Below are 13,233 nucleotides of genomic sequence, written 5' to 3'. Positions count from 1 at the left end.
AACTGAATACCCCAGTTTTTTTATACTGTGATTTTTTGCTCCCGCTCCAGAACAAGGTTTTCCATGGGTATTTCGATACTTCACCCGATTTCCTTTCATAAGTTGTTTAAATAGCGGTGTTTCTCGTTATTTTTCCCCTGAGACTATCTGTTGCTTCAATTGCAGCTTTTCGTACTCCATGCAACTTTGCAGCCTTGCCAATGGCAGACGGAAGTGTGCGGCGAATACATAGCACGCTCGACCAAGGTTAAGAGCAGCTTTCGACCTCTTGGGGTCCAGTAGTCTTCGTTTTCACGTCAAATGTTTAAAATATGTCAATGTTTCATGGAGTTTGAGACAACGGAATTTGGGAAAAAAAAAAAGACGGAATTTTCGCTAATGACTTCAGTCGGAGAAAACCCCCAAAGATGCCGAAAATTGATCTGATGAACCACAATCGATTTGTTGAAAAGGAACAGGCTTCCCAGAAAGAAATTTGACTCTCAGTAGTGACAAGCAAGAAGATACCCAATGACTGAGTTAGAAGCGATTTCGTCGCAAAGACCCACCAAAACAACTTACAATTTGCCAAAGCCCAAATCAGCGTACTTCCCAAGTCCAGGATCACCGTTGTACGCAGATAAGGAATTGTATACGAAGATTTCCAAAGCATCCAAGACCAAAGTCGAAACACATATATGTAATCCCAGATCAGGATTGGCAGTTAAGATTGCTGCAAAGTCAGTTTTCAGAATAACTACCCCAAAAGGAGCCCAAGTATGTGATTTAAATATTTGGAATGCTAATAATCCAAGAGAAAGGTTTTGGGCAGCCAGAACCCGTCAGTTGCATCTGGCCCATGTATCTACTTTTGACCGTTTGTGGTCCAACTTACCTTATTTGCGTCCTTTGGTCACTATAACCAATGATACGTTGTCAGCAAGACATGATGAATGGGGTGGAAGAGTTCATGATACTTTGGGGACTAGATGTGATCCTTACGTGGATAAGTTATTGACCGGCGAAGATAACGATTTCCATTGTCATTCTAACTTGACCAGGGCGGTTTTACCATTTGGCTTAACCGAATTTGACGTTCACGATGTTTTGAATGTTTTCCAAGTGACCGGTTTAAATGAGTATGATCAATACTTCATGGAAACCTGTCCTGCTACTGAAAACGATTTTTTTGAATTATTTGCCGAGCAAGACTTGTTGGTTGCCATAAGTGCTTGTCCTGGTGGTGATTTAAGTAAATGGGGTTGGGGTGAAGAAGAAGGTAAAGAATCTGAAATGGTTGATTGTTGTAGACCTTTAGGTATTGAAGTTTATAAAATTGATAATGAAGACGAAGTTTTACTGCAATGGAATCCTCCAAAACCAGTCAACTACACTGGAAATCATGGGTTAAAAGGTCCTTATAATTAATTATCTTATATATACAATATATTTATCATCTATAACATCTATACACTAACTTGTACCATCAATTGATTCACCCAACCAATCACTGATCATATCATTCGTAATAAAGCCCGCCAACTCTGACCCTTTGTATTTCATCTCGCCTTTGCTAATCATGTTTTGTAAAAATTCAAAGCTCTGCTTGATTTTGTCTTCGGATAAAATACGAAGGTCATTGGGTAAGAAAGTAAGTTCCATTTCTCTCACAATTGCCCTTTTGTCAACTTTGAATAAGATCTCAAACCCAAATTTTTCATTCATTAATTTATGGCTGAATCTCGGGGTGCCTCCAAATTTCCAATCCCATTCTTTTAGTTGGGATTCGGTTTCATAAACATACTCGGGTAATGTTGTATCGTCATCAATTATAATAACTTTGGTTGTCTTGTTCAAAGCATTGGCTTCAACAAAATCAGTTAACCCAAATAACTCATTCTGATCGTACTCATCAGGATCAGACTGCTCTCCGTAATCTATTGGTTTACCATATATGCTTTGGAATTCATTCGTCACGAGTTCAATAAACTTATCATTTTCCATTTCGAAATTGGTCACTTTGGATTTAACTGATCCAACAGACGCCATGGCATCAACGATGCCCAATTTCGCCTCGTCCCTATGCAATAGTTGTTTCAAAATATCCAATCTCAGATTTAATAACATTGTCCCATGATGATATGATTTGCCTTTGGCTAATTTATATGCTGATCCACTTATCTTATAGCAAATATCGTCTTGTTGCTTCTCCGTAGTTATGTCACCCCTTTCATTAACTTCCAATCTGTACTTACTACCTTCATATTTATTGACTCCATCTCTGATTATCTTAGCAAAAGTATATCTATCAAAATTATTCTTGGTAGTCATGAATGAATAGTTGACGTTACCACCATCGTGAACAACAGTACCTCCACCAGACTTACGTCTTACTAGCGGTATATGTAGTGAATTCAAAAGTGGCACATTCACTTCCTTCCATGGATTTTGATTCTTCCCAATGACAACACATGGCGAGTTTGTATAAAATATGAGCCTGTTATAGTTTGATCCTTGATCCTTTGGAACCGGCATTTGATTGAATATGTGATCTTCAATTGCTAAATTTCGATATGGGTTCGAAATCTTCGATACAAATGCAATTGGCTCTTTCAACCCAACATAATCTTCTAGTATATTGGATAAAATCTTATTGGGATTTTCTTTCGGTGGATTAATGACGCCCTCCTCCAGAATGTTTTCGTTCTCTACTTCTTCTATAAGCTCTAGTCTCTTCTTTTTCACATCGGGTGACTCCTGATAATGTTGAAAGTCCAGCAAGTTGAAATCATCATTATCCGCAGCACTTAAATCGTCTTGAAATGGGACTTGAATATTATGGAATTTTCTTCGCAAAAAGCATGGCTCTACCTTCAAAGGTGATTTCAAGAACCGCCTAAGCGCTATCATATTTTGCAAAGGTTATTGACGTTTTCGAAGTAATTGGTATAGTTCAAAAGAGAAAAAGTACTGAAAAAAAAAAAAAAAAAAAAGATCAAAAAAAAAGAACACACGCACTTATACAATATTTTTTAATCCATCTCTCTTAAAGATGGAAGTAAATCGTAATAACCAGTCTTGAAAGATAAGATAAGATTAAAAGAGTATCGAAAAACAAAGAATACCCCAAGGGTTTACCTCCATCAGCATAATACCCAGGGTTTTGTTTTTTTTTTTTTTGTATTGCNAAAAAAAAAGAAAAAAAAAAAAAAAAAAAAAAAAAAAGATCAAAAGTTGAATTTCTCGGAGCGATGATGTCTTGATACTTCCTTTTAATCATCTTTAAGGTTGGTATTTTCGGAGAACAATGAATAGGAATAACGTACTTGAAAAACACTTACTCTCCAGAAGTTATGATTCGGAATCGAGAATTGAAGAGTTGTTGAATGAAAGATACTCGCTTAGGGGAACTCAGAGGCATTTTATGCACATCGTACCAACCATATCAGCAGAGGAGAAGAAAGGGCCTATTAAGATTCTTAACCACGGTGAGGTTAGTGAACCTAATGCCAAGGTCACTAAAGAACGTCGAGTGAATACTAGAAGAGAGTTGAGGCTTTATATACAATCAACCTTGGCCAACCAAACCAAATTGATCAAAAAGATTCAAGCTTATAATCGAATGAATAAAGAGAGAAATGATTCAAATAAGAAAAAGCCATTCCCCGTCGTTAAATTGATAGACCACTATAAAATTCCGAAGTTTGAAGATTTCAAACCTATAAATAATTTATGGCAAAACTATATTCAAGATTTATTGTTTCCTCAACAAGTTAATAGTTTACCAGGATCGCAGGCGTTATTACAAAAGCTTTCATTAGCAGATTTCAATGGTTGCTTACTTCATGTTATTGACTCAAAAAACAAAAATTGCATTGGAATAAGGGGTATTGTTGCATGGGATACCCAGTATTCATTTATTTTATGTACTCCAAGAAATGAAGACTCAAAAGAATGGAATGGATCCAGATCAGAGTTCACTCCTGCAGAGCAAGTTGGCGGATTAAGAATCATATCCAAAAAGGGGACCCTATTTGGGTTTGATATCCAATTACCTTCTAAACTACAAAGTGAAGGTGGAAATGAAGAAACTTTAGGATTCACGATTATAGGGTCAAGATTTGAATTTAGATCAGTCGATAGATCTGGTAAGAAATTTAAGAATCATAACGTTGATGATTTAGTATAATGAAATTACGATATGCATGTGTATTTAATTATTTAAAGGAATTTTTTCTTCAAATCATTTAATTGTAGGATCAACAATTCATCTTTTTCATTATCAAGAGTTTTCAATACCTTTTGAATTGATTCTTTATAAGTTTTTTTGACTGAATCATCTTGAACCAATCTTGCGTTCCCCATTAGTGCAGTTAATTCTTTTATTAGTTCTTCCTTGTTGATATTCTTCAGGTACTTGGGTACTGGTTCTTTCTCTATGATTCCTGTTATGCTTGAATTGGAGACTGAGTCATCCATATCTTGCTGTAAGTTCTCTATAACTTTTTCAAATGGATGATCAAATTGATCTGATTGCTGTTTAATAAAGGAAGATAAGTCATTAAATACATCATCGAGATAAGTTTCACTTATTTGGTAGGCCGATGGCTTATTTGCTTTTTCGTTGACTTGAAGTGATAAGTTCTTGAATCCTTTATTGATATCCTCATTTGACTGCACCGGTTCTGAAGGCACTTTCGATTTGGATAAATCACCTAAAACTTGATTTAATTTAATTAATTCGTAGTAGTTGTCATATATTATTGATTTCTTAGCAGAGTCATGTGAATTCAAGTCATTCGTTATGGAATTTCTGACTTTTAATATTTCTTCAATTGAGCTTTCCTTAACAAACTGTCGTAAAGTGTCAGGATTTGTAAAATCAATCTTCTGTTTATTGTCGTTATCTTGTTTTGCTTCTTTATTCTGCTTTGTATTGTCGTCTTCCAGCTTTTCTGACTTCTGTAAGCCCTGGATATGATAGAATTCTTGCAAAGCTTTTCTTCTGGACAGAATTTTCCTTCCTGTGTTAACACCAGTAGAAGTATTGGAGCTAGAACTAAGTCTTGGAGTTCCAGGTTTACTTGCAACTGGAGTCGGGCTATGCGAGGAAGAATTAGACTCACTGTTTGATTTATTCACAGTGGATGGTTTCTTATATGATAACACTGGAGTCGAAGACATTCTGGACAGTGAAGTAGACCTCTTAAATGGCTCGTAAACAGTCCGCTGTCGATTTTATTTGCAATTTAGTTCGCATTTGGTTTTTTTATTTTTTTTTTGGCTAATCGATTTTTCAGTCCTTCTACATCAATAAGAGTTTATAAGTGAATGATAATTATTATCTATATATCCTATAGTACAGATGAATGGTTAGTTTACAAGGTTGAGTGAATAAAATTTAGTCATAAGCCCAAGCGTCGAAATAACTAAGATCGGATTCTTCTTTTTCATCGTTAATGATTGAGTAATGGTCAAATATGCTGTAAGATTTATTTTCTTTTAAATCTTTTAAAAACTTTGGGTTAACTAGAGATTGGTTATCGCCTTCTTCGTAAGCTCTACCGTAACCAGCCTCTAAAACACTCTGCCAAGTGGCTTTATAGAGATCAGCAGTATCCACAACCAATTCCAATTTATCTTCATAAATAAGTACATCACAAAGAGCTCTGATATCATGAACTGCCAATTCGATATTTGTAATACGATTAGAAGTAATAAACTCCATGATTGACTCCAAGTTGATATAACCAGTGTGAGTAGCTGGGAAACTACTTTGAAAGACATTAGTGTTTGAGGAAGGTGGTTGGAAAACAGTAGGGTAAGATTTAGATGCAACAAATCTCCAAATCACGGTGGTCAAGGAGTCGATGAATTCGGTATCTAATTCAGAATCAGTAAACCATGGACCACCAGTCACTTCTATTGAAGGTTGTAAATTATACAACATATAAATTTTTCTAGTTGGATGCTTTACCGATTTAATCGATTTGATATATCTTTGACCTTCTAGAGACTTTAAGCATCTCACCACAATATGCTGATGTAAATTTGTTTTGGCCTTGATGGTTTTAGTCCAAATCCCTTCTCTTCCTGATGCTTCGATATATGAATAAATCATAGCTTCGTCATCACTCATCGAAGTAATCTTCTTCGCTTCTGAAAGAGAAATTACTTGAAACTTCAATTCTTCTCCAACTTTCATCAATTTAGCTAAATTATTACTAACTAATTCTTGGGCTATTTCCAAGAGTGATTGCACATCACTCAAGTTCATCAATTTGAGAAGCTCCTCCTGCGAGAATAACTTCGATACTGGTGCCTCCAGCATCCTGCTGTGTAAGGTCCTTGCCTTTTCTGATACCTCTGCCATACCTCTATTTCAAACCAGAACTAGCCTTTCAAGAAATAATCTCAATAGAGTTGAATCGAATATTTCAAGATGAGTATTGATTTTTTTTTTTTCTCTTCGCTCGATGTTTTTTTTTTTTTATTGAGTTGTTGATAGTCTCATGAGGAAGATTTGTTAATGCTTACCACAAACAACCAAGGTAGAGGGTTTGATATGTTATGCTGTATGAATGCTTTGCTTTCATGATATCTGGAACTCGGGGTCCAATTTCGTTTGCTTTTAGTGAATACCCAGCAAGAACATGGATTCTCAAGACATTTTGCAACCATGGACAATTAAAAGTTAAACTACTTGCACCAGGAAATTGTAAGACCAGAATGTATCAGTATAGTGTAGCTGTCTTTTTCCAGGGACTGCTTCACTGCTATCGTTATCGTTCTAGATATACGGTTTGAGGTTTTTATGCTTGTTGAATATTTGTAAACTCGAATTTCGTAAGCCCAATAGCATCGAGATGGTGGACTTGCGTGAAGTTACTGTTCAAATTACAATAGTATATTGCTGGTAAGATTCCTCTCCTACACGTTTAATTACAAGTGGATATCAATCAACTTCCAGCAGATTTTCGTCCAATAACTGAAAAAAATACGAACAAGCCTAGTTTAAGAATTGAATACCGGCAACCCAGTCATTACCATACAAGAATCCTCTTCCTGAACACTCTTATGCTTTAGTATCGTTTGTATTTGGACCTTTTGTTATTGTGCTATATTGTACCTATCCCGAATAGTATACCCGTACATCTGATGGTGACCAATGTTGCAAATTTAGTGATTACTGCTACAAATAGAGAGCCATTAATCCTTTCAAATACATGTTTGGAATGTAGCCCAACCACATTCAATTCCTGTATCGATCGAAGAATGTCTAAATCGTAATTTATCTGATTCAAGACTTCTCTCAGCATTAGGCCAAACGAACGCTTCAGTAAAAGAGATTCAACCAGTCTTGAGCTGAAACTATATCTCGAACGCCAGATATCTCGAGACTTCACAATTGGTTTCTAATCGGTAGCTTGTTTATACAGTATATAAACTGGATGAAACCAGGGTAAAACAACCCGTACCGCACAAAACCATTCAGCTCAATATTTTTTTAAAGCAAAGCGCCATAACGAGAAACCAATGCTTGTACTACCTAAGAAGAATGGCAGGGAGAAAAGGATTGGGGTCAATACTGTTCGAAGAAGACGGCAGTGATGATGAAATATTCAGCGGAAAGAATATAAAACAGAGTAAGCCGGCAGGACCAGTGTTTAAAAAGAAACAATTCAAAAACCCAGCATCTAGAAGAGTCAAGAGAAGAGCGTTTGAAGAAGAGGAAGATGAAAAAGGGACTGAACCGGCGACCGGGGAACAAGCATCTTCTACAGAGGAAGTGCTGTCCGAAAGCAAGCTTTCAAAAATTAAGAAATACAGGCAATTGAAAGACGAGAACGGCGAAGATGGAGCAGATGAAGACCCAGTTATAGTGAATCCAGAGAAGGAGGAAGAAGACGAGAAGCCAGTTATCGTGAATATGGAAAATGAAGCAGATAATGCCCAAGTGCTTGAAGAGCCGGCCAAGAAGTATGTGCCAAATTTCGAAGATGACAATTGGAAACCTAGCCTAACGATACAGAACGAATACGGAGAGGATGAGGAAGATCAAGAGAACGTGGCCAATCACGAAGAATACGAGGATATGGTCATTGATAATGAAGATTTCACCGAAGATAAAACCAGTGCTACTGAATTGATTAAGCAGTCTCGCATCAGAGCAGGTATTCATACCAATGATTCGAACGAGAAATCCAGTATACAAGTGAATCAAGACTTTTATGATCTTGAATTGAGTGATGACCAAAGCATAAATGAAGATGAACAAACTGACGATAAAAATTACAAAGTTCAAAGTTTAAGTGAGATGGTGAGCAATTTGAGTATATCTACGATGAATTTAAAGGAATCAATAACTGAAAAAGAGGCCGAGTTGCAAGATATCGAGTCACAATTGGGTCAAGTCAAGCAAGCAAAGGAGAATCTCTTGATGAAGTTATAGTAGGGACGGATGCAAATATAAGAGGAGGTCGTGTACTTTTGGGGCGGTGATTGTCCACCGCGGTAAGGGATGAAAAATTACTCAATTGAGATGAGTCATGGTGAATTTTTTCATCTTTTGTTTAAATAGTTGAATAAGTCTAATAGATTTAATAGTATAAGGGTAAAGTAAAGATGTTCAGAAGATTGTTTAGTACCAGTGGGGCCAAGTATGCACCACGCCACTTGGTTAGTACTGTTGAATTGAGCAAAGAAGAGTTAGGGACATTAGTTGAAAAAGCTGGAAAATTCAAACAAATTGTTAGATCCGGCAACGGTACCCCAGTAGAACAACATCAGAAATTGATGGGTAAGTTAGTTGCCTTGTTATTTTCCAAAAGATCTACCAGAACCCGAATTCTGACTGAAGGAGCAGCATCATTTTTCGGAGCCCAGCCAATGTTTTTAGGGAAGGACGATATTCAATTAGGAGTCAATGAGTCAATTTATGATTCAGTGAAGGTTATGCTGTCCATGACATCGTGTATATTTGCCAGAGTGAATAAACATGAAGAAATCATGGAATTATGTAAACATCTGAATGTACCAATTATAAATTCATTATGTGATAAATATCATCCATTACAGGCAATCACCGATATATTAACAATCAAGGAATCTTTTGGAGGTAAGACCCAAGGCTTAAAACTAGCCTGGATTGGAGATGCCAATAACGTTATTAATGATTTGGCAATTAGCTGTTTAAAACTGGGGATATCAGTTTCGGTATCAATTCCCAAATCAGTGGAATTTGACCCATACATTATTGCAAAAGCAAAAGAAATCGTGGATCAAGATAATCAAGTCAGTTTCGAAGTTGTTAATGAGCCCCAAACAGCACTTACAAATGCAAATATCATAGTAACCGATACTTGGATATCAATGGGACAAGAACTGGAAAAACAAGAAAAATTAAAACAGTTTGAAGGTTATCAAATCACCAAACAGTTAATCGATCAAGGTAATGCCGATCCAAATTGGAAGTTCATGCATTGTCTACCAAGACATCCCGAAGAAGTCGATGATGAAGTCTTCTACAGTGGCAACTCCCTAGTCTTTGAAGAAGCTGAAAATCGTTTATACGCAGCCATGGCAGTAATCGACTCCCTTGTAGTTAATAAAGGAGATTTTTCAAAATAAGCTTTTCAAGAAATCAATACACATTGTTAATCCTTACGTCTGTTTACCTATCTGTAATCTCTCCAAAGTACAACCAGATCATTCAATAATTGATCATAACCCATCAACGTGTTAGCTTATCAAAACTTCCTCTGGTGAACTGGTGTTTGCAACTGAAAAACCTGAGGGGCTCGGCAGAAGGAAAATCCCCGGTGGATCATCGCCACTTTGACAATGAACATTGCCCTCAATTTGAATAGTAATCGAGACGAGTACAAATGGCTATTCAGGTACAACTACCTTTTAAAGAAACCATATCAACAAACCATGGCTTTGCATTCTTTAAGTCTGGCAAGGACTCCGGGCCCTGGCATGGATTTGCTTTGACAGCTTGGGTCGTGTGCTGCTGTGCACCGCAAAAACATGTTTGTAGCCCGATGGATATTTTTATCTAAAATATTCATTTGCTTTGCTGATGCTTTATTGCTTAAGACTACAGCCACTTTAGTAGGTATGAAAGGTAAAATGGCCAAAAAAGAAAAATGGGATAATGAAAACGTTTTCAGTAGTTTGCTGAAGGAGCGTGTGCTTTCATTCTGCTTTAGGATTTGAAATATTTTGTAGTAGAATAAAACCAAAGGAGCTTGCTCCAAACTTTTAGATTTTTTGAAATACTGTTTCTTATCTTCTTTCCGATTTCTCTAGCAACATGATCAAGTACTTACCGGCTGTTCCCAATAAACGCAGGTTTCATTACCTTGTATTTGGGATCCTTTTAGTTTTCACTATCATTAGTGTGAATAACTACACGGGGATTCATGAAACGGTTATTGACAAGATCAATACCAATTATAGTTATTATTCAAGTCAAAAGGCTAAACCAGGAGTGAGTCTGGTGAAACTGTTGAGCTATTACCCTTCAAATGATACGAATATCATTTTCCCTCGTGATTTTGAACATTCGACCTATAAAGATTTGAAAGACTATTTCAACGAATACTTTGCTAGTTCTAGCATTAAAGAAGAGGTTGAACATGTTTTCAAATATAGAGGGTCTTCGTCTGCATTGACCAAGAAAATCAAAAATGAAGATTATAAACCATATAACTTATCGATGTATGACTCGGTTAAGGATTTGAAATCGGATCTCAATCAATGTTCCAGTTTGAGTAAAGACGTTCAATTGGAAATTTCTCCCTATACAAAATTCGACGATGGTATGGAACAGATGGTGAGGATTCTTATTAACCAGTTACAAAATGATGATGCTTTTAGAGAATTGCAACCTTTTTTCAAAAATGACTTACAAAAACAAATTGATGAAAAAACTATTGAAAAACATTGGTTTAAATTTGCTGGAACCTCGGTTTGGTTGGAACAATACGGGGTCCATTTTATGATCAGTAGAGCCTTGTATAGTTCTATTGGCTATAAAAAAGCTCCTAACTTGAGTTTAACTTATGCTCAAATCTTTGATGAAAATTGGAATGAATTAAAAGACGTTGAATTGATTATTCCAACCGTTAATCCAGGGGGAAATCATGAACAAGTTTATAAAAATATGAAATTTCCAAATTTCTTACCAATTCCCTTTTATCACGATACAAAGTATACCAGGAAAAGATTCTACGGTCCAGAAGATCCAAGAATCTTGTTGACCAAAAATGAATATGGCATTGAAGAACCCTTGATCATTTTCAATGCTTATCATCGGGTTTTAAATAGAAAACAAAGTATTACCGAACAAGAAATGAAATTGAAGTTTAATTATTACCGTTCAATGTTTATTAGTTGGCCGTTCCAATTTCAAATGGGTAAAACTAACCTTAATGGATTTTCAGACCCTAAATATGATAACTTGGTTTATAATAAAGTTGTTGAATTAAGAAGAGAAAATTCTGATCGATTAGAAGTTCAAAAAAATTGGACCCCTTTTATCAGTATTAAAGATCGTTTACAAAATCATAACGATCATGATAAATTTGTTTATTTCATTTACCGCTGGTCAAATTTGGAAATTTTAAAATGTCCTTTGACTAACTTCAATGATAATGATGAAAGTATTTGTACTTTTGACTATAAACGTAGTGCTAAAATTGATGCTAATACCGATGTTGGTCCTTTAAGAGGTGGTACTGAAATGATTAGCCTTAATCAATTATTACCTTCTAAATTTGCAGATATTAATTCGAATCATGAGATTTGGATTGGGTTTGCTAGAGCTCATATTAAAGCTTGTGGTTGTGGTAAAGATATGTATCGTCCAAACTTGGCGGTCTTGTCTAGAGAAGAAGATGATTTCAAAATTAGTCAATTAAGTTCTTTCACTTCTTTTAATATTCCAGTGGATGGTTGGACTATACCTGAAGTCCAATGTGCTCCAAAAGATCCAAATGCTTTAATTCCAAATGGTATTAGCTCCTGGGTCGCTAAAGGCTTTACTGATCGTAAAGGTAAACCTATCATTGAAGATTATTTAACTTTATCTTTATCGGTTGCTGATGCTACTATTCATACTATTCATATCAAAAATTTATTGAAAGGTTTGATGGAATCCACCAGCTTTATGGATTTCAATAAAGCTGTTGGTTATACCGATGATGTAGTTGATTGTTCTTTAAAGAGCTCAGTACAATTTTGTTCTGATTATGGTGATGAACAACAAAAATTGGGTACTCATTGGCAGCCACCTCCACCTCCACCGCCTGCCAATCAAATGGATCCTAATAAGGGTGGTGATGGTAATAATGATAATAAGAACAATGAAGACAAGAACAACAGTGATGATAAGAACAATAGTGACCATAATGACAATAATGAAAGTAACCAAAATATCAAAATTCTGGAAAATCTGGATCAAAAGTCCAATAATTAATCAATTAATTTAGTTTGATTTTCACTTTCAATTCTTCCATCCTCATTTATAGACTTTGCTTTGTATTTAATACTTTATAGACCGGTAAATGTCTTTTAATACATTATAGAAATATTAAACAATATGTATATTACTACAAAAAATCATTGGAATCGTAAACATGGGAGCACTCTCTAATCCTCATTTATCCATCTTCTCATGTGTTTATTATTTTCAGTTGTTACCTTGAATAAATATTTTTCGAATTCATCTAATGAAAATAAAAAATTACTATTGATGTTTTTATTGGTATTACTAGCGTAGTTATTGATTTCAAATGACCTCTCATTCAACATTTGCATCGTTATTTCAATCAACTCGGTATTTCCAAACATTGTACTCCATTTTTCAATCAATTTATAAAAATTGGGTAAAATGGAGTGTATATCAACACTTGTTGCATTGGACTTGATGGCGTTTAAAACTTTCGGGTTGAGGAAATCTGGCTCCTCTAACCGTATGAAACTCGGGCTCTCATCACCCATTATTAAACACGTAGCTAAGAACTCGGCCATCCATAAAGGTAATTCAAGTTTAGTATCTTTCTTAATCGACTTCCCTGGATTCCCTTCTAAGTATCCTAATCCAGGCACAGTCAACTCAAACCGGCAAGGAAGTTTTTCTGCGTCTGCTAGAATATCATCTAAATCGTAGTAGTTATTAGGCATCGCTGTATCTCCAACTCTGGAAAGATTGTATTAAATGTTTATAATGCTTTAAACCAAACGCGT

General features: G+C 35.7%; 8 protein-coding genes across 8 annotated transcripts; 4 read left to right on the top strand and 4 right to left on the bottom strand.

The window, feature by feature from the left end:
* Window positions 1-510: 510 nt before the first annotated feature.
* On the top strand, window positions 511-1,407 carry HYPBUDRAFT_103943 (urea carboxylase-associated family protein; the record flags this gene model as incomplete). Its single annotated transcript, XM_020218317.1, has 1 exon — window positions 511-1,407. One exon carries the CDS (start codon window positions 511-513, stop codon window positions 1,405-1,407), a length of 897 nt encoding a protein of 298 aa, XP_020079061.1.
* Window positions 1,408-1,452: 45 nt separating this feature from the next.
* Window positions 1,453-2,889, bottom strand: HYPBUDRAFT_102843 (putative lipoate--protein ligase; the record flags this gene model as incomplete). The annotated part of the gene is made up of 1 exon (XM_020218228.1): window positions 1,453-2,889. The coding sequence occupies one exon, from the start codon at window positions 2,887-2,889 to the stop codon at window positions 1,453-1,455; it is 1,437 nt and encodes a 478-aa protein (XP_020079060.1).
* Window positions 2,890-3,286: 397 nt separating this feature from the next.
* POP4 (RNase P/RNase MRP complex subunit) lies at window positions 3,287-4,168 on the top strand (the record flags this gene model as incomplete). The annotated part of the gene is made up of 1 exon (XM_020218315.1): window positions 3,287-4,168. One exon carries the CDS (start codon window positions 3,287-3,289, stop codon window positions 4,166-4,168), a length of 882 nt encoding a protein of 293 aa, XP_020079059.1.
* A 32-nt stretch (window positions 4,169-4,200) lies between these two features.
* VPS51 (Vps51p) lies at window positions 4,201-5,163 on the bottom strand (the record flags this gene model as incomplete). The annotated part of the gene is made up of 1 exon (XM_020218174.1): window positions 4,201-5,163. One exon carries the CDS (start codon window positions 5,161-5,163, stop codon window positions 4,201-4,203), a length of 963 nt encoding a protein of 320 aa, XP_020079058.1.
* A 170-nt stretch (window positions 5,164-5,333) lies between these two features.
* HYPBUDRAFT_151510 (DNA-directed RNA polymerase III subunit) lies at window positions 5,334-6,403 on the bottom strand. The gene has a single exon (XM_020220533.1). The coding sequence runs from the start codon at window positions 6,350-6,352 to the stop codon at window positions 5,381-5,383; it is 972 nt and encodes a 323-aa protein (XP_020079057.1). The 5' UTR covers window positions 6,353-6,403; the 3' UTR covers window positions 5,334-5,380.
* A 2,201-nt stretch (window positions 6,404-8,604) lies between these two features.
* Window positions 8,605-9,609, top strand: ARG3 (ornithine carbamoyltransferase; the record flags this gene model as incomplete). The annotated part of the gene is made up of 1 exon (XM_020218298.1): window positions 8,605-9,609. The coding sequence occupies one exon, from the start codon at window positions 8,605-8,607 to the stop codon at window positions 9,607-9,609; it is 1,005 nt and encodes a 334-aa protein (XP_020079056.1).
* Window positions 9,610-10,271: 662 nt separating this feature from the next.
* Window positions 10,272-12,549, top strand: BMT4 (Bmt4p). Its single transcript, XM_020219489.1, has one exon. It carries the CDS (start codon window positions 10,298-10,300, stop codon window positions 12,461-12,463), a length of 2,166 nt encoding a protein of 721 aa, XP_020079055.1. The 5' UTR covers window positions 10,272-10,297; the 3' UTR covers window positions 12,464-12,549.
* An 87-nt stretch (window positions 12,550-12,636) lies between these two features.
* PSF3 (DNA replication protein) lies at window positions 12,637-13,170 on the bottom strand (the record flags this gene model as incomplete). The annotated part of the gene is made up of 1 exon (XM_020218172.1): window positions 12,637-13,170. One exon carries the CDS (start codon window positions 13,168-13,170, stop codon window positions 12,637-12,639), a length of 534 nt encoding a protein of 177 aa, XP_020079054.1.
* Between the last annotated feature and the right edge of the window lie 63 nt (window positions 13,171-13,233).

This window comes from Hyphopichia burtonii, assembly GCF_001661395.1.
Source record: "Hyphopichia burtonii NRRL Y-1933 unplaced genomic scaffold HYPBUscaffold_1, whole genome shotgun sequence".
NCBI lineage: Eukaryota > Fungi > Ascomycota > Pichiomycetes > Serinales > Debaryomycetaceae > Hyphopichia > Hyphopichia burtonii.
Note: the sequence above shows the minus strand (reverse complement) of the source record. Positions and strands in the feature narration are given on the sequence as shown.

Bases quoted from the DNA above. Each gene is read 5' to 3' on its own strand.
- HYPBUDRAFT_151510 (XM_020220533.1), bottom strand. From the start codon at position 6,352: ATGGCAGAGGTATCAGAAAAGGCAAGGACCTTACACAGCAGGATGCTG.
- BMT4 (XM_020219489.1), top strand. From the start codon at position 10,298: ATGATCAAGTACTTACCGGCTGTTCCCAATAAACGCAGGTTTCATTAC.